The sequence below is a fragment of the Ischnura elegans genome, chromosome 3 (genome assembly GCF_921293095.1).
Source record: "Ischnura elegans chromosome 3, ioIscEleg1.1, whole genome shotgun sequence".
Classification (NCBI taxonomy): domain Eukaryota; kingdom Metazoa; phylum Arthropoda; class Insecta; order Odonata; family Coenagrionidae; genus Ischnura; species Ischnura elegans.
Window position 1 is genome coordinate 75,981,442 of NC_060248.1, and position 22,477 is coordinate 76,003,918.

The following is a 22,477-nucleotide window of genomic DNA, read 5'->3' on the forward strand; positions in this document are numbered from 1 at the left end:
AGAACTTAAATATTGGAAAGGAGTACCTACTCTTTGTTGTTGATTGTTAAATTCATGAGTAGGAGTCTGCTTCTTATTGAGGGGGCAATTTTACCGGGAATCTTTATAAAATAATTATTAAATTGTTTTAAATTTTATTAGGGTTGGATTGTACGACACCAGTAGTGATGAGTTCAATATTTTGTGAAGAACTGATTACACCATTCACTCTTTGAATAATTATAAGTTTTAGTTCAGTTGGCCGAGTTAGCGGGCAAAATATCAATACAAGTTAATTTTGAGTTTATTATATATCCGCAAGATATTTATTGATTTGTTTGAATTCAAGTTCCGCATAGTCATTTCTGCACGAAAAGATTTAAATTTAATGGAAATAAAGGGGCGTGTTAGATTCGCACACCCCGCCACTCCCCTGAGTAACTCCTCTCTTCGACACAGGTGTCGTGGTGTCGTTACAAAGCTAGCTTTATGATTGGCTCGTTTCACATTTAAAATTCTTCAGGTTGTGGTGGTTCGTAACTGCCAAAGCTAAAGCGAAAGGCATCGCTGAAAAATGGCTCAAAATATTAATCCTTTCCATACTTCTTCTACACCTTCTGTAAAAACTAACGAAGAACGGCAGGCTCCTTCCAAAGACAGTCATGCAGTGACTAAAAGGTGGGCATTATTTTCCTTAATTGTCGGTAAATATATTCCTTCGTTTTCGAACCGTTTCCTTTCGGATGGAGCAGTTAGTCGAAACTTTAGTACAGCTAAGTCTACGATTCTGAGTTTTTGACTGATGAGTAAGAATTTTGCGTTATTCACGTTTCATGAAATAATTTTTTTAAATATGGGTAGTGATTTGCTCTTGTGGTTGGTCAATTTTATCCGTTATGTTTTCGAATGTGCTTCTTTGCTAGTAGTTCTTAATGGTATTTATGATAGCCTTTCTATGATTTAATGTTACTCAACCCATTTTATTCTTTGTGATCATATTATAGGTTGCAGAAAGAGCTGATGGTGTTAATGGTGCGTTGTGTCACGAATCGAAATAAATCGGGTGTAATTTGCAACTTGACTACGTTGCGTTTGTAAGAGCACTATTTAACGTTTTTTGTCAATTTCTTTGTAGATGAGCTCAGAGAAAAGTGTTTCCGCGTTTCCAGAAGGAGAAAATTTATTTAAATGGATAGGTACTATTCATGGACCTGAAGGGACAGTGAGTACAGTTTCACGTCAGTCATATATGGTTATTTGTTCTAAACATCTAATCGCCATCAATTGTCACTTATTCTTCATAACCTGTTCAGAAGTTGTAGATTTATAGGAGTGATATGAAAATTAAAATTCTTGTTCATTGTTTTTTCGCAGGTATATGGTGGCTTGGTTTTTAAGCTTAGTCTGGACTTTCCTAATAGCTATCCGTATGCAGCCCCTGTGGTGAAATTTGTTACTCCTTGTTTTCATCCAAACGTTGATATATATGGAAACATATGCCTTGATATATTGAAGGAAAAGTGGTCTGCACTCTATGATGTTCGCACAATCCTTTTGTCTATTCAATCCCTCTTAGGAGGTAAGTGACCTTTCTTCATAAACGTTGTTTAGATGCGAGAACGGGATTATATATTCGATTATGAGGATTATTGCTATGCAATGAAAACTTAAGGGATAGTTCGTTTAGTAAATTTTGAGGTATTTTTTTCCTTACCTCAAAGCATAGTATATGTGAGTACCTTACTCACATGTGCTATGCTTTGTTGCATTGCCATATGAATTATGGTATTGAACTTAGGGGCCATTCATCATCCACCAATAATTTATTTAAAATGCAGAAAAAGGCAGTAAGAATAGTCTCATTTTCTCACCCAAGGGATCATTGCAAGCCTGTCTTCTCCAAGCTTGGGATTACGATTCTCTACAGCTTGTACATATATAAATGCCTTTGCAGTGTCAAAGATAATCTGTGCTCCTTGGAAAAAAGGTCCAATTTTCATAATCATACACAAGGAATAGTGACACCCTAGATGTCCCTTATTGCAGGTTAAGCCAAAACAGGAATTCATTTGACAATTAAAAATTCGTTTTTTTAACAGATTGCCCCCAGAAGCTAAAGTTGTGAGGGTGTCAAAGTTTAAAAAAGTTATACATGACTGGCTATCAAAAAAAGCCTTTTACTCCATGAATGAGTTTTTCAAATGTGAAATTGTGTTGCCCTTAATTGATGCATAATCCTAATGATTTTGCCATATGTATTTTGTGTATTTAATTCCTATGTGTATGGGGAAGACTATTGCAAATTCAAATTTGTTTAATAGCCAATAAAACTATTATTATTGTTTATTAATGTGTATCTAATGAGATCATGTCCCATAATGGCATAAATTTAGCATATAAAATTCTGTTTGGTTCAGTTTGTGCACCACTGGAGATTGGATTATGGTGACACATTTTCATCCTTCTTAGTGTCATTATTATGACCATTTTGGACGTAGCGCATTAGTTTGATGGTTATCCCACTTATTATACTCTGTTGTAGTTTTGCATGTGGAACTATGTGTTAAGGTTTGCCATTTGAGCATATTATGGTGTGATTACATGGTGGGTAATTACTGATGCTCGAACCATTTTTAAAGGCAAATCGAAGTTGTAAAAGATCTCAACTTGCTTTAAGACATTTTCAGTTGAAGGATGATGGTGCTATATACACAGTCACAGTATGAGCGTTAAACTGTGTAGTTTAGTCTTAAGTCTATGGGGTGTACTTGGCAATATATACGTAGCATTGGTCTAATGGGAACAATCAAATTTCAGAGCCTAACAATGATAGTCCCCTGAATTCCACTGCTGCTGAAATGTGGAGCAATCAAGCACTCTTCAAAGATCATCTCTTGGAGACTTATCATCAAGAAAGAAAATCCAATTAGGAAGCTACTGAATGGTAAGAGAAATGGTCTTCTTTTCACTCATCTTCACTTTTTCGGTAACATCTCCATTTTGTTTTTAGGACTTGGCTGCGGAAAATGGTATTCTCCGTGGAATGGTAACTGATGAGAAGTTGGTCAAATTGTAAAAATTTGAATGATGTGTAGTTGATAAGTAGCCATAGTTTTGTAGAAATGTAATGCCCTCTATTATCTTTCACGCTTATCACTTGTTTTGTGGTGCTCAGCTATACTTTTGGATCTTTTTTATGATTATTAAAACACAACCAGTGGGGTTATTTCATCCAGGCCATGACACCCACCATATCAGATTTTAATTATAAAATTAAAGTTTCTTCCTTTCAAGTGTACATGATTCGGTAAAGTTTCTATCACATCTGTCACATAGTTTTTGCAAAACCAAATGAGATCCAGGGAATCTGCAGTTTTTCATTTACTGGAGTCTATGGTGGTACTTGAACTTAACAAAGAAAAACTTTTACTCTGGACTGTGATTTACTTTGATACACAAACATACCGTGACTAATGTTTTCGATGCAACTTTCAAAAGTCTCGTATTTCAGGATACTAAATCACCTTCCCTTATTAAAATTAAGGTTACATAAAAAAAAACAAGGTAAGAATACCTTGCAGTGTATACTCAAAGCAAACAAATTTCTAAAGTATGAGAATGAATCACAACAAATCAATTATGCTAGCACTAGATGAGCCAGAGATAATCAGGGTGAATAACCCTTAATGTTTTCAGTAATTCCTAGAATCTCCAACTCTTGAAGGATTTAATACAGGCAATCTTAATTTACATGGAATTCTCCTTATTGATTGAACAACAGGTCTTACTACACAAAGATCTTCTGCTTTGTATTTGCGCACAAATCCGACGACATTTTCCTCTAATTCTTTGAATCTGCCGAGACCCCCGAAATGACTTCCGCGATGTATTAGTGCTTTGCAAGCGAGGTAACTGCTCTTTCCAAAGTCGCACCGACTTTCTTTCCACACCAAAGTTTTCAGCCGCCATATGAATACTATGATTTACGGCGTATTCTGCAACGGCTATTTTGAAATTGGCATCGAAACTCCGTCTTTGATGGCTTCTTATCTGCCGCAGGATTGATCCTCGTCTTTCTACTTGATCCATCACCTCACTGTTGAACGTAAAATTATTTTTAATAAAGAAAACATCGCTGAAATAATTGCGAAACATTATGTGACGTAATTTATCGATCCTACTTATCCTGGCAAATTGAAGATATTCCTCAATAAATTGATCACACTTTCGATGCTGAGTCGCTGGAAATGCAGTAATGCCGGCGCTTCTGGTTTAAAGCCGTCGATTATTGCGCCTTTTCAGAAACAAATGCATCAACTATTGCGCATTCTTGTTCTGTGGAGGCGGTAAAGGCAGTGGTTGTAAACACGAACTGCACGGGTACATGGACGTATAGTATCTACGGACGCAATGGATTGCTTAATCGTCATGAAAGGTTCACTTTGTTTATTTTTCGCAATGATTTAAATCGTGTAACTCTTAAAAGAGCGACGGGTACATATTCTATTGATTCAATTCTAGTGTTCGATTAATGTAATGATAGTGTGTGTTTAGTTTTGATTTTAATTATTTATTGTTTTGCGTCATTATAAGTGATCAGTGCCGATTGAATTATTCTAGCAATACTTTTCCAAGAAAAATTAACGGCTACCCGTTGGATTCCGTGAAAACGCATATTCTGTATGCTATTTGAATCAGAAGAATCGTATCTTTACAACATTTGTGGTAAAAATTGTCTTAATTTCCGGTAAAATGTGGCAGTATTTACTCATATCTCCGATTATAATCCTCATAAATATACTCAAATAGAAAGACTACGAGAACATTAGCCAATATGCCGTTATTTATAACTTGATGGTCACCTCTAGTATGCTAAACTGGATTACACTCTATTATAGTCCCCCCCCCCCCCTTACTTTTCCTCGGCCATTTTTGGAAAAAAAAGGGGGGACTACATTCGAAGATATACGGTATATTGCACTAGAACCCACTGACCTCTAAATTCTGTCTTTACTTCAACGAATAGGTCTAAATTCAAGTTGATATCTTGAACATGTTTCATGTTTCTGTCCTGAAAACCTTTCTTGTTGCATATCCCGTGAAGGCTAAGGATATCTGGTCCTGCTTGAACTTTGTCCCAAGGCTTTACTTTGATGATGGTATCATTCATTTAATCTACTCCAGCATAATATACCTTGAACATACAAACATCTGAAGCGACTGCTGCAAAATCCTTGGTAGATTGAATAGAGCATCATTGTCATCCTCACTAGTCTCTTGACATTCAGTCAGTTCTCCAGAATTGCATTCAGAAGAACTATTGTGAGCTGGATTTTTTAGCTTAAGTTTGCCTGCTCTTCACTGTCAGTTTGTCCCTTTCATACTTTTTTCTTTGTCAGTTTCTCTCTGCTTTTTTTCGTAAATAATTTATCCTCTTCCTTACTTTTTTTAAGAACCCGTCATGATCATTTGCTTTGAGACTACCACACATTTTCTTTACTCTAGCAGCAACAGTTGACTTAGGTTTTTCCACCACCATTTAAATTCTGAAAAAGCATTAAATTTCTAATCTTAAAAGTTTCAGGCATTACTCTGTGGTGCTTATGTAAACTTACTTAAAATAAAAATACTTCGTGTAGTCCACATTGATTATTTTCTGACCTTGATCCCCTTGAAGTAATCAGTCACAAAAATAACTTGCTATAATAGCTCGTGCACTGAAACATGTATAGTGTGCTGGCTAAAGGCGACTGTAGATTCTAGTAACAACAAACATCTAATCAAGAACAACTATCCCAGTGATTTCACAACTGAGGTCTACCACACACTGAGACAAAAGAAACTTAAGTTCCTACTTCTTGTCTTGAAGAACTAGAGATTATTGAGGTGACAAAATCAAATGAAACATAGGAGTTAAACAATCATGTTTTACCATTTCATTCACTGTACTTTATCTAACCCTCTCTACCCTCCCTCTATGCACCTAAAATTTCACTTGTTCTTCTGTTTACTACAATCCATACTTTCAACCACAACATCTACTCCTCTGCCACTTTGTAATTTTATGATATATACATGATACCTGGCCCTTATACCAACTGATGCCAAACTCCCCAATGTTGAGTGCCCAGAGCAAAATTTTAGGTTTTAATTACCATAGACCTAGACTCTTCTGGCCTATATGTAAATATGGCTTCATTTTCTGTTTTAGAGTTAAATATTATCAACATTTAGTAATGATATCACATAATGAATTCATTTTAATGTGCATTGCACATTATTTTGTGTAATGTCTCGTACATAACATTACGTATGGAACAGAAAGAAATTGTACATTAGGATATGTTTAAATTCAATTACTTTTTTACAACATAATAATCATTTAGTTTGACACATCCTGTTTAGAAAATTGTAACTAGAGTAGCTGTCTGTCAGGAAACTTGGTGAAAAAAGAAATTTATCTATTTTATGTTATGTACGGGACAAAGAAACATAGTATTTTTAAACACTGTGTTTTACCTTTATATTATAGCAAAATTAATATACCTTTGTGATAGAAATTCTTAAATGGTGCTATATTTTGATATTATAATTACCAAGACAAATAAAAATAGCATTTACTAAAGCATTGATATGGTAACACAACCTATGAAATGGTAATTTTTGAACACCTGATGAAGAGACGGCTTTGAACCTAGGTTACCTACATATTTAAACATATTTGACATAAATTCTTAGTAAATACTCATAATATAGCCTTATAAGAAGACAATCATGATATAATAGGTTAAATGATATCTTTAAGAGCGACGCAGTGAACATAATATTAGAGCCACACTACATTTCCAGGTCCGATAGACGCGATAAATTACGAGAGATGTTTTGCTGAACGGATAGTTATGGGAATACATACGTTTTTCCCCCGAACCATAAAGGACTTTAATAAACGCTAGTCCCAACCTTGTTAGAGTACTTTTTTTTTCAGTTGTAAATGGCTGGTGACCTAACAACCCCTGCCACAGGCCTTTTAGGCGGCTTGCGGGGTTTTATGTAGATGTAGGAATGTAAAAAAAAAATATTTTTTTTTCCAAAAGTTACCTATTTTAATGTAATGGCCCTAATGCCAGCAGTCTCTCGAAGAGCGTTGCTTTGATTGGTAACTCTTTTGTCGATCTTTAAACTGTAATTTTTCAAAGATTCAATGCAACTTCAATACCTGATTGCTGTGAAAGCTTTTTATGAAGACATGCCATCTCTGCAGTCTGTCTTAACCCTTTTACTGCCAACGGGCCGATATATCGGCCCTCACTGATTGAGCGAAAACTGCCAGGGGCAGATTTATCGTCTCGAATTATTTCACTTTTTTTTGTGACTGTGACCTTTTCAATGGCTGTAATTTATGTAAACCCCCATAATCTATCCATGGTGATAAGATGTAAATATGTCTTAAGAATTGGGAAATCTAGACATATTAAATAAAATTAAGTTGTTGAAAAATTTTTAAATCTGAAATGCTGCTTCTTCTGGAAAATAGCCTTGGCAGTCTTCGTACATCCCACTTGAAATGGGCTGGCAGTAAAAGGGTTAAAGATATTGTAGTGTTTCAAAGTACAGCAGACTCCCGATTATCCGGCTGCGGTTTATCCGGGTTGCGGATTATCCGTGCATGATTTTAACTCTCGCTCAATTTTTCCCGCGATCTTATAAAAAAATAAAATTGGACCCAAAATTATCGGAATTACTGCATTAATGCTAGGATACACCAGGCTTATCATTTCCGTCAGAATCCCGTTCGTAAAACGGAAGCGATCGCGCACTAGCTGCATTCAAGGGATCACCGAGTTCGTGTTTTCCAAGCCTAGCAGTGCGCGAACGCACTCCGTGATCACGGATACACGTCCGGCAGCAGTTGCAACCCGGGCAACTTGTGCGAGACGCGACTGCGTGGCGTGGTGCCTGACGATGTAGTTTCCGACGTTGAGCAGTTGTTTTGAAGCGTTTGTGCAAATCACTTTTCTGTATCCGCGATCACACAGCTACGATAGTGTGGTTTTCGAAACCAGGCCTTACATGGAGCATTAATAATACGAGTACAACCATGTTATTGCCGCTAAAAAGATCGCGAACTGGCGAAGAAAGCTCTCATTGAGTCCGGGAAGCACGCTAATAAAGCAAAATAATGGCATAAATAATAATATATTGTTTGTTTTACGTAAATTATGATCATTAAAAGACATTGGATTTGATGTTTGGGTTATCCGTGTTTTCCGATTATTCGTGCCGTCCCTCCCCATCATTAGCCCGGATAATCGGGAGTCTACTGTAGTGTCTTCCTGTATACCTATATCTCTTTTGAATGCGGGTCATTGACACATACTTATTGAATGATCTCTTATAGTTTCATCTTTGAATGCACCAAAGGAACTCAGTTTCTTGTTCATGAAAGCATAAAAGAAAGTCAACAACTGTTTCGCCTCTAGTGGGACAAAGTTCTAAAAGATTGACATTTATAGGTAATATTTTTTTAATGGAAGAAAGTATTCATTCAGGATAGTAATGCCATGTTGGTAATCATCATATGCTCCACATTTCTCGTTGGGAGGAGCCTGTCTTCAAGCAAATTATAATAGAGTTTCTGGATTGCCTGCCCTCCCAAGTGCATCAATGTGGCAAATTTTCGTTGTGCTGTGACTGTAAATGATAGTACATATACTAATTAGCAGGTCCATTTGGTGCAATTCATACTCAGTAATTCTTGGGGAATGTTGAAAGTGTATCTCGTGAATGGATGGAGCTACCATCAGGTCATGGTCATGTAGTGCTGCTTTCCGATTCAACTGGGTAAATCATTGCTAAGGCATTTGCAGAGTAACAAGCTTATGAGGACATCTGAAGAGTTGTGGGAGTCGATGAGGTTATGAAATTGCAACAGCTTTAGATGCTACAGATTCTCAAATGTGTCTCCCAAGAGGTAACTAGGCGGAAAAAAATATGAACTAGGCTCCTTTATTTATCCCATAGACAGTCATGAGTGGAGAGTAGTGCACCCAAATTAATGGACTTTCCAGGAGGCTTGCCCGCCAAAATGTGCTTGTGGATAGGGCAGGACCCACAGCACACACCTGGCATTACATAAATGAAACCTGCTTGAGCACCTAGAGGCTTATTATTGATGAACAAATTCTCAGGATAATTAAGAATTGTACTGAAACAGAAACTCGAATGAAACTTGGAGATAAATTGGTCTGTGACATTAAAAGAACTGGATGCTTTTTTGGGAATTTTCTACTTTAGGAGTCCTCAGGGCCAAATCTCTTCCTCTAAAATCATTGTGGTCAGTGAAGTGAGGCTTGCCCTTACGCAAAGACACAACTTTAAGGGAAGTATTTTTGTATTTTCTTAGATTTCACATGAAAGTAAAGGGCCAAGTAGACTGTCTATAGACAAATTTTCCCTTATATCGGAGGTGTAGAGCGATTTCACTAAAAATATTTACCCATACAATTATCTGGGGCATCCATCATGAATTGAACAGCACAGTGGGCAAATTTGACCCCTACGACCTCTAATGCTGAGCAAGCTTCCATCCTCCAAGTGTTTTAGCTTGTAATGCTTGCACACCTAATAAAACTATGTTGGTATTTAACCATGGTCTACTGGCAAGTATACCATGGTCATCTTTGTAACTCATTCTTTTCCCATCATATGCAAAGTATGTAATTATCAATACTTTTCTCCCTCCTGGTTAATAGCCTTTCTATGCTTGCGACCTCCATTCTAAGATGCAACAATATTTTAGTGTAACTTATTCCTCTTGAATCTTTGCATTTTATGCTGTGAAATTCTTTTCTTTTGTCCTTTAAGTGTTGTCGATTAAGATATATATTCTACTAACAATGTGAAATCCCATCCCATCAAATGCTGTTATTCATGAATTTATCCCTAAATCAGCCTTTGCATACTGTATTGAGACATGTATTGAAAGTACATATGCTTTTTCTCCATAGCAGTTTAACATTTATCTTTTTTTTCAATGTAGACATTTTGACCAGAATAGGTATTTGAAATCTTGATAAATAAAGATGAACATTTGATTGCAGTTCCCAAAATATGTAATTAAAACCATGAAAACCACACATTGGTATTGGAGTATACATGTCATTAGTATTTTGCACCACACCTTGTGGAAATGAAAAATCATTCAAGGAATGCTATTTGAGATATTTTTATGGGATATTTTCTTTAAAAAATTAGCCAATTATTTGCAGGGGTAATGTTCATTTTTTTTAAATAGCTCTCATTTATTTAAATAAATATACTATCCTGAGGTTAGGAATTTTTAATTTTACAAAATACACATTCTCACTGCTCGAAATTAGTGATTCCTTCAAGGGTTCTTTATACCTATATATACACATATTTATCTGAACATAGTCCCCCCCTTTTTTTCCAAAAATAGTAAAAGTAAAGGCAGGAATTTATTTAATCTCAAAATCTTAAAATTTTCCCGAAGGTGAAGCCTCAAAATTAAGGGAAGGGGACTAGGTATATATTCAGAGAAATACAGAACTGATATTGCTGTGTATGAAGCTAGAATTAGATACATAGGGCACATTCAGGGGGAGTGAGCAATCAGAGCCCTATGGGAGCGGACTGCTTCACTGCATATTCTCAGCCTTGCTGTGTGGAAAAAGTTAAGCAAGTGCTACATTATGGGTTTTTAATCATATAGCTACACACCTTTGGCCACCTTGAGCTAACATTTAAGCTCCTGCCAATCAGGGACGAGTGCTCAGGCAAGTAGCGGCCGAAATTACCCCTCTGAGAGATGACTGAGAACTCACACTGACCTCTTATGTTGCGGTCTGCTGTTTTAGTGTGATGTTGTTGTGGTAGTGCTCTCAGCACTCACTCGCCCTGAATGATCCCATGCTCTTTGTTTTTGTAATCAGTAGTGTAAGGCTAGATGGAATTCATACTGAAATGAGGTATTCAAGATGAGAGTCATCCTCAACCCAAAATACATAATATCTTTTGATGACATCATGGTAAGGTATTTGATTCATTCATAGTGTGACCTCATGCCACAAGATTTTGAGATTAACTTTGGTGCTGTACTAAGCAAAATATCTGTTCATATTTCTTCTTAATAATTTTGAAAGAGCGATGAAATTTATTTAAATATATGCAGTGATCCATTGCATTCATTTACATTTAGTTTTGTTGTTTCTCATTTAAGTTTTGTCACTTTTTCAGGTATTACCAGATGTTTTAATTTGGCTTAGGTCAACAAGAATCCTGGCGAGAGGAATACCCATGTTGCTGATTGTGGCTCAACATCTCTTTAAATTGCCTCGATTCTCAAACATGGAGCAGAGCAAGGTTTGAGTCCAGGGTGGTCACTGTATTATTTTTGAATAATTATGCATTTGTTATTTTTATTACCTCATATCAAATGCCTAATGTGTCAGACCTGCATTTTCTTCTGTGAATACCCTACTTAATGCATTTCTTGAATGATATTTATGACATGATGATGAGTAACTTTAAATTTATTAGAAGATATTTTGTAAATTTTATTGTACAACAATCAAGGTGTTTATTTATTATGTCTTAATTGACGACAAGGACATGTTCTTTCCAAGTGTATAAACTTTTAATTTCAATTAAATGAATTCTTAACTCTTTTGAGCTGCGTTTAATTTTGGGTGCAGGCTTCCTTAGTATACAACATGAATAGGAAAGTCTTGGAAAAATTTTCCCATGTTAATTTAATCCTCTTATGGGGTGTTTAATATTTTATTATTTATATGTACTTATCAAATTATCGTGAATTGCTTGTGACAGAAAGTGTTTCTAATAATGAAACTAACACCAATTATGGTTTTTATGAGCAACTATTTTTACTTTTAAACTAAAATTGCCATAGAGTGAGATGATCATATCATAACCATGTGGTCTCACACAATTGAAATAAGCCTAACTGCGAGTTCGGGGCTTTATCCCTCTAAATTAATCCCTACTGAAGTTTTAAGGGAAAATTCTAGAGTATCTTATCCCTAATTTATTTCTATCTTTTGCTTGTCTGTTTTAATAAACTGATCCGTAATATCTAATCCTGAAAGCCAAAGCTTGAGAAAAGGCTTCCCTTAGTTGCTTTATTAACCTTTCTTAGTGTTATTTACACACAGTGGTACATAGTGATTGGTGACTTCATGTTTTAGGATTTTATGATTAATAGTTGTAAAATTTCAACATCATTGAAGTTAAACTGTACATTCCGCCACTAGGTCCTTAGGGAGAACATGTTGTGTTATTTCTTCAAATTTCTTCAAACTGCATATGTATTGTTCACCACATCCTGGTATTTTCATTGGAAAAGCTGTTTGATCTGGTCCTGGTCGGTAGAGTATCTTATGGTAGGAAAAAAATGAAATTTAGTTTGGGTACAGGAGAAATTTTGTAATTTATAATTTTTCTTTTCATAGTGGAATTTTGGAACACTTTTGAGAATGATTTGGTGAATAAATTGTCAATAATGTGAAAGCGTTATTTTTTCCATGATACAACTTAATGCAATACATTCGATGTGGTACTTTTTGGTAATTCTTGAATTCTTTACTCCGTGTTCTGTTAAATGTTGATGTGAATATTCATGACTGGGTTTTACCTTGCAATCTTGAAACTTAATCCCTCTGTAATACAGCTAACAAAAAATGTTTTATGTACTTGTTGTAAAAATATCATTTAGCTTTGAAGCTTTGAACGTTGCATCAGCTTTAAGCATTTAAACTTCTTAGAATTTAGCGAGTAATTCTATGAAGGTTGATATTCATGAACTCATTTACTGGGCATTATTTTGATGAAGACAATGTTGTCACTTACCCTTAAGAAGAAGGAATTTTGGTACTGAAAGAGTTCAAAGAGGAGAGTGGCTGTGTATCCAGGTGGTTTTTTTGGTGGTGAGCACAAAGCCGCAAGTACATCATAAATGCTGGTTTCATGAGCTGAGTAGGCATACATTTTGATTGTATCCTTTCCCATCGTTAAGTTCTTCATGGCAGTTATTATTGTCTTGAGGAGTGGCCCTTCAAATGCAATCAGAAGTTGCTTTATGTATTGCTGACTAATGTTAACAAATTATGTATGTATGTACTTAGTTCCACAAAAGGCATGCATAATATTTTTTCTGGAAATTTAAGCTCCTGGCTCTTAAATTTTATTCAAAGCTGTCATTGTCTTCAGCTCTATTTTGTGAAAGTAGGAGGATGTTAACTGATATTAGATGCAGTTATGTCTAGCTTCCAATGGGCAAGTTCTACATTTGTTAGAGGATGATAGGATAACCTGAATAGCATGCCAGGTCAAACAGACTTGACTAGTGTTCTGAGGCTGTATTTACTAGAAATATGGCCAGAATGAAATAAATTTCCAAATGTAGTTTCCGGGCCATTGGGTTTGAGAGGAAGCATAGTGATCAGTAGTTATACTATATAGGGTGCTTTCGAATCGCGTATCTCTGCTGATCTGTTTTAAACTGTTTAGCTCAGAGCGTGTTCCAATCGCAGGTGTGACGTTATCTGCGCTAAACAGATTGGAACACATCCTGCACCATTGTTTGTCTGCGCTAGTGTGTTTCAATCTGTTGCGATGTGAGCTAATCTGCGCAAGGTGATTGGAAAGCACCCATAGTCTCACAAATAGCACTTCAACCTCGAAATGCAACTGTGTTGTGCTTATCACATTAAGTACATAAGTATACTGAAAACAAGGCAGCAGATTCTTTGGGCACTGGATGGGGTTTGAATTCACTTTCATTGACTTAACTAAACCCAATACTTCTTCTGTGGCATTCTAGCCAGGTCATCAAAAGGAGGCTGACATCTTCTGTTGGGTGATAGCGAAAGGGCACAGTGATTTAAATCAGAGTATGAATGTTTATTAACCATATTGATTTCTGACCATGGTTTTCTTTCAACCCAACCTTTAGTTAACATTAACCTCATTAGAACCTTAAGTAACTTAGTATTTATGTATATAAAAAACGAATAGGAACATGACAATGTATACATACCTCCTGTCAAACGTCTCATTTCCTCCGTCAGTGATCCAGCCTTGAGATATTCCATTAGGAATGATTCAAGTGGCTCTGGATAAAGTGCGTTTGCCCACTCTGGGATTATTCCTTTTCGGAGTAACTGATTTCATGTGAAGGAAAACATAGAGTTACATATATTATATGTACATATATATTCTTTGTTAAACCTTACTGGTTTTTGAAGGTGCTTGCTAGTATCAATGTAGGGTGCATGAGGCATTTCAGTTCAAATAAATTTGCACAAGTTTATCACTGACATATGAAGGTGTATTGGTATTTTGACCTCTCATTTCATAGGAATTGTATCTCAAATGAAGCTTGCTTCATGAGCTGTTCATTTATTTTCAGTCCCTTGTCATCACTTGCTTGAAGAATATTATGGCTGTATTTTATTGCAAAATCGTAGTGGATGACTGTGCAATGAAGTTGGTGTTAAACCTGGTTCAGGGATTACTTGATTGTAATGTAAACATTTCTTTGTATGTGTGTACTTCAATTTTGGCTTAAAAGAAGAAGATAGTTGTCACTATTGAAGTAATTTCCCTTGCCATATATTTATGAATTTGAAAAGCATTCCTTTTGGTTCTGAGAAAAAGCTGTGTGCTAGGAACTAAAGGTAGATTGTTAATTGGCCCTGACACAACTGTTGGCACACATTTTTATTATGTGTCTATGCCGTGTTCTTAAATATTTTTATTATTGCTGATATAAGCTGTTGATTTATTTTTCCATCATTCTGGAATATTTAGGGTAGGGGAAGATGAAATGGGAGCTGAAATATAAAGAAAATAAGTGAAGAAATTGTGGGAAAAGGAAATGTTGATCATTTTTAATGTGTTTTTTTAATTGTTTAAGGAAACTAATCCTCCCAAATCTACATCCTAACCATAAATGATCATGGTTTAGAACTTTTCACCTCTCAAAAATCTAATAAGAAATATAAATGCTTATTTAAACCTTTTCATTCCTCCAAATTATTGCTTAGTGATAAAAATTATAGGTGGGAGCTTCCACCTATAATTTTTATCACTTCTATAATTAGGGTGATGGAGGAAAGCGGATGCCAGATTCGAATTCAGGATATCATTTTACATAGGTATTAGTAGGAATGATATCAGAGATCGAAAAAAAATTTTTTGCTGTCCTGTGTTATCTGAAAATGAAGATGCATATCATTGCTGTTGAATTTTTCATCAATTGTGATCGTATTTTGATGGGTATTTCTGCTTTCAAACCTGAGTGATAATGAATTATTTGTTTTTCAAGGCAAAGATTCCAAGTCATTTACTGGAAATTTTCCAGGTAAAAGGAATAGATAAATATTTATGGAAGGGTTAAATGATTTTTTTTACTTATCAGTATTTTTAACCTTGTACTCACCTCTACAGTTAAAGTGTCATAAAGCCAGCATATCTGGGTTGGATGAGTCATTATTTCATATCCAGAGTTTTCCTGTGCATACTGAAATAATTGGAGGTTTTCATTCTTCAGCTGTTCAAAGCGCTCATCTCTGAACATATCCACCAATTTTTCAGCTTTGGAACAGTTCTGACCGAAAATCTATGAAGAAGAATATGATTTGATTAGGACTATATCCTGTGTCAAATGCCCTCTCAATTTTATATGTTTATGTATTTTATTACTAATGTAGAGTTAATTTTCATTTGAAGAAACATACACCAATACTTGGGTACTTGCACAAATAATTCAGGAAAAAAAAATTTGTTTCTTTATTTTCTGTTGTAAATATTCATGAAGTTGTAAGTTCTGATTTTGAGGAGTGATGCGTTGGATGACAAATAATTGTTTAGTGGACCCATAAGATTTTGCTCCTATAGCTATCTCAATGATAATATAATATGGTCTCTGAAAGGGATATATGTATCATGAACAGGATGTCATTTGATGTCAAATGGAATGGGAGTAGGTCCCCACATAAAATTTTGGGTTTCAGTGGCATAGTTACTTTTATAGATGAACTTTAGTTTTGACAATGAGTAAAGATTGTGATAGGTGATCAGTGAATCCCTGAGAGAAGAAGCAGCTGAGCAGTATGCATATTTGCAAGTGGCATCATCTGCTTGTTTCCTTAAGTTAATTTCCTTTATCTTTTGAACCAATGTAAATTACAATCTCAGATCAATAGCTTTTTGCCTTTTGTTTGCTAAAATCTAGTAATTGCTATTTCAGTCTTTATTTTTCTAGTTTTAAGAGTGGTAATTATTTTTTTGTTTCATTCAGCCTCATTGTGTTAGATAGGTTTATTGCAGTGATATATGTATTTGCTAGGTTTACGGAATGCAATATAGGTAATTCATAAATTGTCAATGACAGCATTTGATTTCACTAACGATGTAAATATCTCAGTATGATAGAGACCAGCCGATACCATGGTAAAATGTATTCAATTTGATGGCTGAACAAATTGCTAACTAAATATTTTAATTTTTTTAAATAAAAATTTGGGCTGGCTGTATTAGGCGTACGATACACGTTCAGTTTGGCATCAAGATCTGGACTGAAGGAAGAACTGACAGTGTGTGGTGATTCCTTGAGGCGGATCGTCGGTCGGATGGCCGAGTGGGAAACCAATGAGGTTCCGACCAAACTGCACAAAAAGCTAAAAAAGGCTGAAAAAGGCTAAGCCTTGAGGCCAAACTGAATGTGTATGGTAGGCCTTACTCTCATGCATTGGCATTGCCAAGGTTGGCCTGCGAGGTGTAGATCGAGCAATATCCAGGGGATTAATCCCCTAGGTAATATATTATCAGGGTTCCCACTTAACCGTGAAAGCCTTAAAACCGTAAATAGGCTGTGAATTTCGTCTACCGTGAAAAAACCTGGAAATAACCGTGAATTTCATCATAAAACCTTAAAAATCTCTCAAACTTATAGAAAAAGAACTATAATTGACAGATAAGAAAAAATGATATTTCAATCATGTTTCAAGGTCGAGCCACATACAGACACTGTCCCCACATTTATCTCCACACGTATATTCGAAGTGCAATTATTTGTCCTTGTGCCATGACGACACATTGATCTTGAGCCTGTAATTGGAAGACCGGCATACAAAGTGTTCATTAACCCTGGCTAAAAATCAGACACTTCTTTACTTCCCAACCTCACTGCTCCCTCCATTTTGCCACTCAGAACCTTAACCCCTTAACCTTCACCTAAATTTTGATATTATATCGATAGGTGACGCCATGAGAAATAGCACTTTCATTGCTACATTTGAATTCATGGCGCCTGTCGCGGTTAATTAATTTTTAGTTAACGTGCGGGCGGTGATTGTTACGTCATCAATATTTCTGCCTAAAATGGCTTATCAACAGACCGTGAATTTGACGATATTTAGACCGTGAAAACCTGGAAAAAACCGTGAATTTTATAATTTAGTTAGAGTGGGAACCCTGATTATAAGGCTGGGCTTATTACTCAGAGACTTTAATGCCCTGACCTAAGGAAGAAAGGCAAGAAAGCAAAAAAGGCAGGAGACACCATGGTGATTAAGGGCAAAGGGGATTGAAGACTGTGTCAGAAAAAATTCCAAGTTATCATGAGGAAGACCCAGGCTACCTCTAGCAAAATCTGATTTACTATACTTAGAGAAATGGATGATCATCGTATGATAGAATGACCATTCATTATGACTGACTAACCACGGTGATAAATTTATGGAAATACCCACAATGCACAAAGCCTCTGAACCATAACTGGCTAAAGTACTCAAATGGAAATCGGGGGATCTGGGATCGAATCCCGGTAAAGGCTATTTTTTTCTCTGTGGATTTTTCGTACAGGATCAGTGCGTGAAATTATGATTCTAAGGAAAAAGGAATAGCAATCAGTCAGAGAGGAAAAAAAATTTTGGCGACAGTACAGACGAAAAGAGTATTGTATTGGACATGTTGAATGAGAGAATGGGAATTTACTTGGGAGAACTTTATGGCGAAAACAGTAGACGGAGAAAGGGAGGAGGGGGAAAACGATCTATAAGTACAGTAGGTGTAAACAAGGAAAAAAAGGAGATATTGTAACAGTGAAGTATGGTACTGCACTACAGGATGATCACTAAATGATAACTGAAGTTCATAATGGGGTATTTTTAAATTAATTGACTTGTCCATCATATGTTTTACTGTACATTATGATAGTTTGAAAAATAAAGGCACAAATATTTTTTCGTTAATCGATCCGTCTCCTATTTCTCGACGTATTCGCGGCGAAAAATTCATTTTTTTTCGAAAAAATTAGGAGTTATCGGGGTAAAAATTTATATTATTTAATGTGAGCATTGTGAGAGGATTTTTTTTGTCGGGCTGTGCGATTATGAGAACGTGCTGAATTGGTGAAAAGCGTCATTCAGTTGAGTCGGAAAACGAATTTGGTGTTTGTAGGTGGATATAAACCAGACTAAAATGTGAAAAACACGAAACTCGGGGATGTGACAAAACATGTCTCATTCTGTGGCTAATCTGCTTGGAATGGGTACCGTTTCTCGTTTATACGCACTTTGGTAAGTCTCGGGAGCGTTAGGTCATGAAAGTTAAGGAGGGATGGGTCTCGTGCTGGGTGGCAATGGTGTATAGAACTTTTGAAGTTGATTGAAAATTGCGTTTTTTTTTAGGCTACATATTATTTTTGACGGATTACAGCCATCCTGAGCCCGACATTATAAAACTGGAGGATACCGTTGTAGAACTTAAGTTGGTAGATATACGATACCATGGATCCGTACAGAAGTAATAACGTTGATTGTCAATTGCGTTTTTTTGGTGAAATATTTTTTGACCGAGCATGTATGTTGTGTAAATCAAACGGCTGATCTTATGCGTTGGGATCGAAGAAAAAGTATTTTGAGAGAATCACACTGATGACGGCGAGATGTTCTGCCTTTAAATTGAAGATAGTGAGTATGTTTAATGATTTGGTGTTTGACTCAGCTCCGGCTCGCCTATGTAATGAAAAATTGCTATTATGTAAATCTTCAGCTGAGAGGAGAGCAGGGGCGGATCCAGGATTTTTTTCTGGGAGGGGCACAAGCAAGGCCGTATCCAGGATTTTGTTCTGGGTGGGGCACAACGATACCTCGTAATATAAAACGAACGCAATCATAATGGGACCGTATTAAAAATCTTGCATATTTTTGAGGGTCTGGGGGGGGGGGGCACGTGCCCCCGTGCCCCCCCCCTGGATCCGCCTATGGAGGAGAGTGTAATGGAAGAGAGCCAACCACTGAAGAACTTATGAACGAAGTCACTGATAAAATAGAATCGATTTGGAATGGAAGATGTACCAGCATTTTGTCCCCGTACCAAATGCATTGGCAGCGAAGTAGGCGACATTAATACCTCCCAATGCATATGTTTCTGTTTAATTACCCTGTAAATGACCACCTTGTCTCGCGTAGCAGCTCAAAACAACGACCAGACAGCTGAAATATTATTGGCGTTTTGGGGGGTTCAAGCAGTTCCAGTGCCACATTGCAAAATTTCCTCTTTGAGAGGTTCCCGTACGGGCATCTACGGAAAATCGTAGGGTTTTTATACTTCATAGGGAAATCTTTCCTTTCCGTAGAAAATCATGGAAACTTGTAAAATTATGGTTTCGATGGTAGTGGCCCGCGCCGCCCTGATGACGGCGTTGGGATTTTCGTATCCTCTCCCTTCCAACCCTATCCTCACCCCGGAGGCGTCGGTGGACTCCCTACCGCGGCGGCGGCCACCATGGGCCCTCATCCGCTATCCCTACAGACATAACTCGCTGTTTCTGAGATTGCAAAATGACGATGGCAAATGTAATCGCTGTGATTACCGGGATAGGGAATGGTGATTTGTTTTCGTAACCTTACCGTGTCATACTTGTTGTCTGCGATGACCCGGAAGGGGGTCGGGTTCCATTGGACGTCCGGCTCGTGGATTCCTTTGCCTTTTAGGGATCTCCAAAGTCCAGCTTGATTGGCAATAAGGCTCATTATTGTGCGGTCCACATCCGTAGTTACGGACTTGTATATCTTCACATTGAACTCTTCTGGTAAGAGGCCATAGTTCTGTGGTCCGTACAACGCCTTCAGCAATATCCCTAATTTTATCTGTTGCAGTATTCCAGTCTGTAATTGAGCGCAAGGGCTTAATGATTTCATTTTTTTTGTGGTGCCTTACTCATGACGAACTACCTCAGAAACGCTTAACAGTGCCCTTCAAAAAGTTAGCAATCAGTGGAAAATTTTCTCAACTCTAAACACGTAAAATATTAAGTTACTTATGCGCCCTTTGACCTTCAACAAAAGAGAAAAAATAATATTAATGTAAAGGGATTGTATTTAGAGACTGCGAAAATCTATTATTTATAAAAAAAAATGGTACAAAGCCCTTCGATCATAAGAAGTTTGCGGCGAATATTTCCTTAGAGGATATGAATTCAAGTTGAAGTTTACGTCACGGAAGTTGGATCATACAGGAGGAGTTGTATCAATTAAATATTTGTGTCAATTGCATTCATTTTTTTATTTATTTTTTTTGTCCGCTCATTGGTCATCTACCCCCTTTTTTGTCTTCATTAGAAAATGAGAAATTAAAATATTTTAAAATGTTTATAACGTAAAAATATATCATTTAAGTTAAAAATTTTTGTTGTAGTACGTATGGTAATGAATTTATGATTATTCAGAGGATTCATATAAGATGATTAATATACCTATTGTTAATGTAGGTGACTATCAATATTCATTCCGTTCATCTACGAGGTGTTTATAGTAATGAGAACTAAACCAGTTTTATTCTTACCAGGAATAACTACTTACATCAGTTAGCTCACCCCATCCTCCGGGCCAACTCTTGAGGTCGTGATAGTGGCTCTTTGGATATGGGGATTTAGGATTCCGGTCACCATGCCTGTAAATCTGTGCATATTAAATTTATATTATCTGGACCTTGGGAAATGAATCTCTGTTCGAACTAATCTCAAGATATGTGTACTAACTTTATTTAAAATTATTCTTATTGATGGTTGAACATTTAAACAGTACCATATTTATCGCCTTTAGACTCTTATAGAACGCTTAAGTTGCCCGTATATGGGCTTTACTTTATTGGGGCTTTTATGAATAGCTTTTTGAAAGTGTAAGAAATTACGGTTAATGTGCATAGGAAAAAAAATTTCAACGCAAAATTTAATTATTTTTTACCAGAAAATAGATTTGCGCGATGCTTTTAAAAATGGCCTTATATGGCTCGGAATTTGTAAAAGCTATTTTCAAAATTCGCTCGATGCATCGTTCAAAATCATATATTTCAAAACTTAAAGATCACTTTTTTCAAGCTGCAGTACTTATTCCTTATTTACTGCCTTTCAACCAATAGTAAATCGTGACGACAAGCACATAAGGGATTATTTTTGGTGATTATTTCAGATGATTATTACTTGCACCCATTTAATTCCTCAAGAGAATCTTTTGTTATTATTGCATATGTTCAAATTAAGCCGTGACATAAAATGCCCAGTACTAAATAATTTTTAAATTTTCTGGAGTTGTGAAAAAGTCTGACTTTATTAAGAATTTTGAGGGCCACTTTACGGAATCTAACGAATTGCCCATTCCTGAATACTTTACCTAGTTACTTTTAATCCGCGGAAAAAAATCTGCTGCTTTTTTTTAAGAAACTTAACAGACTTGAGAATAAATCGTATTCCTCGTCGTTAAAGAAAAAATAGCCGATACTCGAACAGAATCGCGCTAAGCATTTTCGATGTAATACTTCTTGGATGAGCTTCATAATAGGGATAAATAAGGATCTTACTCAGTGGATACATACCACATGGACCTGTACGAGTTTGCTCCCAATTGGCACATCTCCGCCGTAATTGATCACTCCGCTTGATGCTGCGTCTATGTTGTGGGCGAGCAATGCTAAAGATAGTAGACTCACAAAGGGACTGAGCCCGCCTAGGCTCGGGATGCGGTAAAACATGGCAAACCAGGCTCTAAGCAGTTCCTCTGACTTGTCTTGGAAGGTTTTTGGGATGAATGACTTCCGTCAACTCCTTGGACATCAACATATTGCACTCTCGGAATTCACCTTGACACTTGTCACCTGTTTTCAATGAGTCGTGAAGACGATAGCATGTGCTCCAAGCGATCCGTGAACTTCGTGATGGAATGCACCTTAATCGCCATGTCTTTCTCTTACTATCTCAAAATTGCTTAACTTATGATTTCCGCAAGGTACGTGCATTTTTCGCATTGCTCTTCTGGAAATTTTTACTCTCTCGCTCATAAGTTTTTTTCGGGGAAAAATTGTTGCTGAAGTGGCGATGATTGTAACCGTCTTTATATCACTAAGACCTGAAATTATTTGTCTCAACTATTTTTTGATCTCCGACCCAAATCATTGG

General features: G+C 36.5%; 2 protein-coding genes across 2 annotated transcripts; one reads left to right on the forward strand and one right to left on the reverse strand.

Annotated features, from left to right (window-relative positions):
- The first annotated feature begins 478 nt into the window (after positions 1-478).
- Positions 479-11,667, forward strand: LOC124156034 (ubiquitin-conjugating enzyme E2 C). Its single transcript, XM_046530328.1, has 6 exons — positions 479-657; positions 984-1,011; positions 1,115-1,201; positions 1,354-1,558; positions 2,797-2,923; positions 11,236-11,667. Exons 1-5 carry the CDS (start codon positions 554-556, stop codon positions 2,907-2,909), a joined length of 537 nt encoding a protein of 178 aa, XP_046386284.1. The 5' UTR covers positions 479-553; the 3' UTR covers positions 2,910-2,923; positions 11,236-11,667.
- Positions 11,668-12,118: 451 nt separating this feature from the next.
- LOC124156033 (lysosomal acid phosphatase-like) lies at positions 12,119-22,128 on the reverse strand. The gene is made up of 7 exons (XM_046530327.1): positions 21,898-22,128; positions 20,886-20,984; positions 19,935-20,192; positions 15,458-15,637; positions 14,054-14,177; positions 12,865-13,067; positions 12,119-12,392 (listed from the first exon to the last, which is right to left on the reverse strand). Exons 1-7 carry the CDS (start codon positions 22,051-22,053, stop codon positions 12,246-12,248), a joined length of 1,167 nt encoding a protein of 388 aa, XP_046386283.1. The 5' UTR covers positions 22,054-22,128; the 3' UTR covers positions 12,119-12,245.
- Between the last annotated feature and the right edge of the window lie 349 nt (positions 22,129-22,477).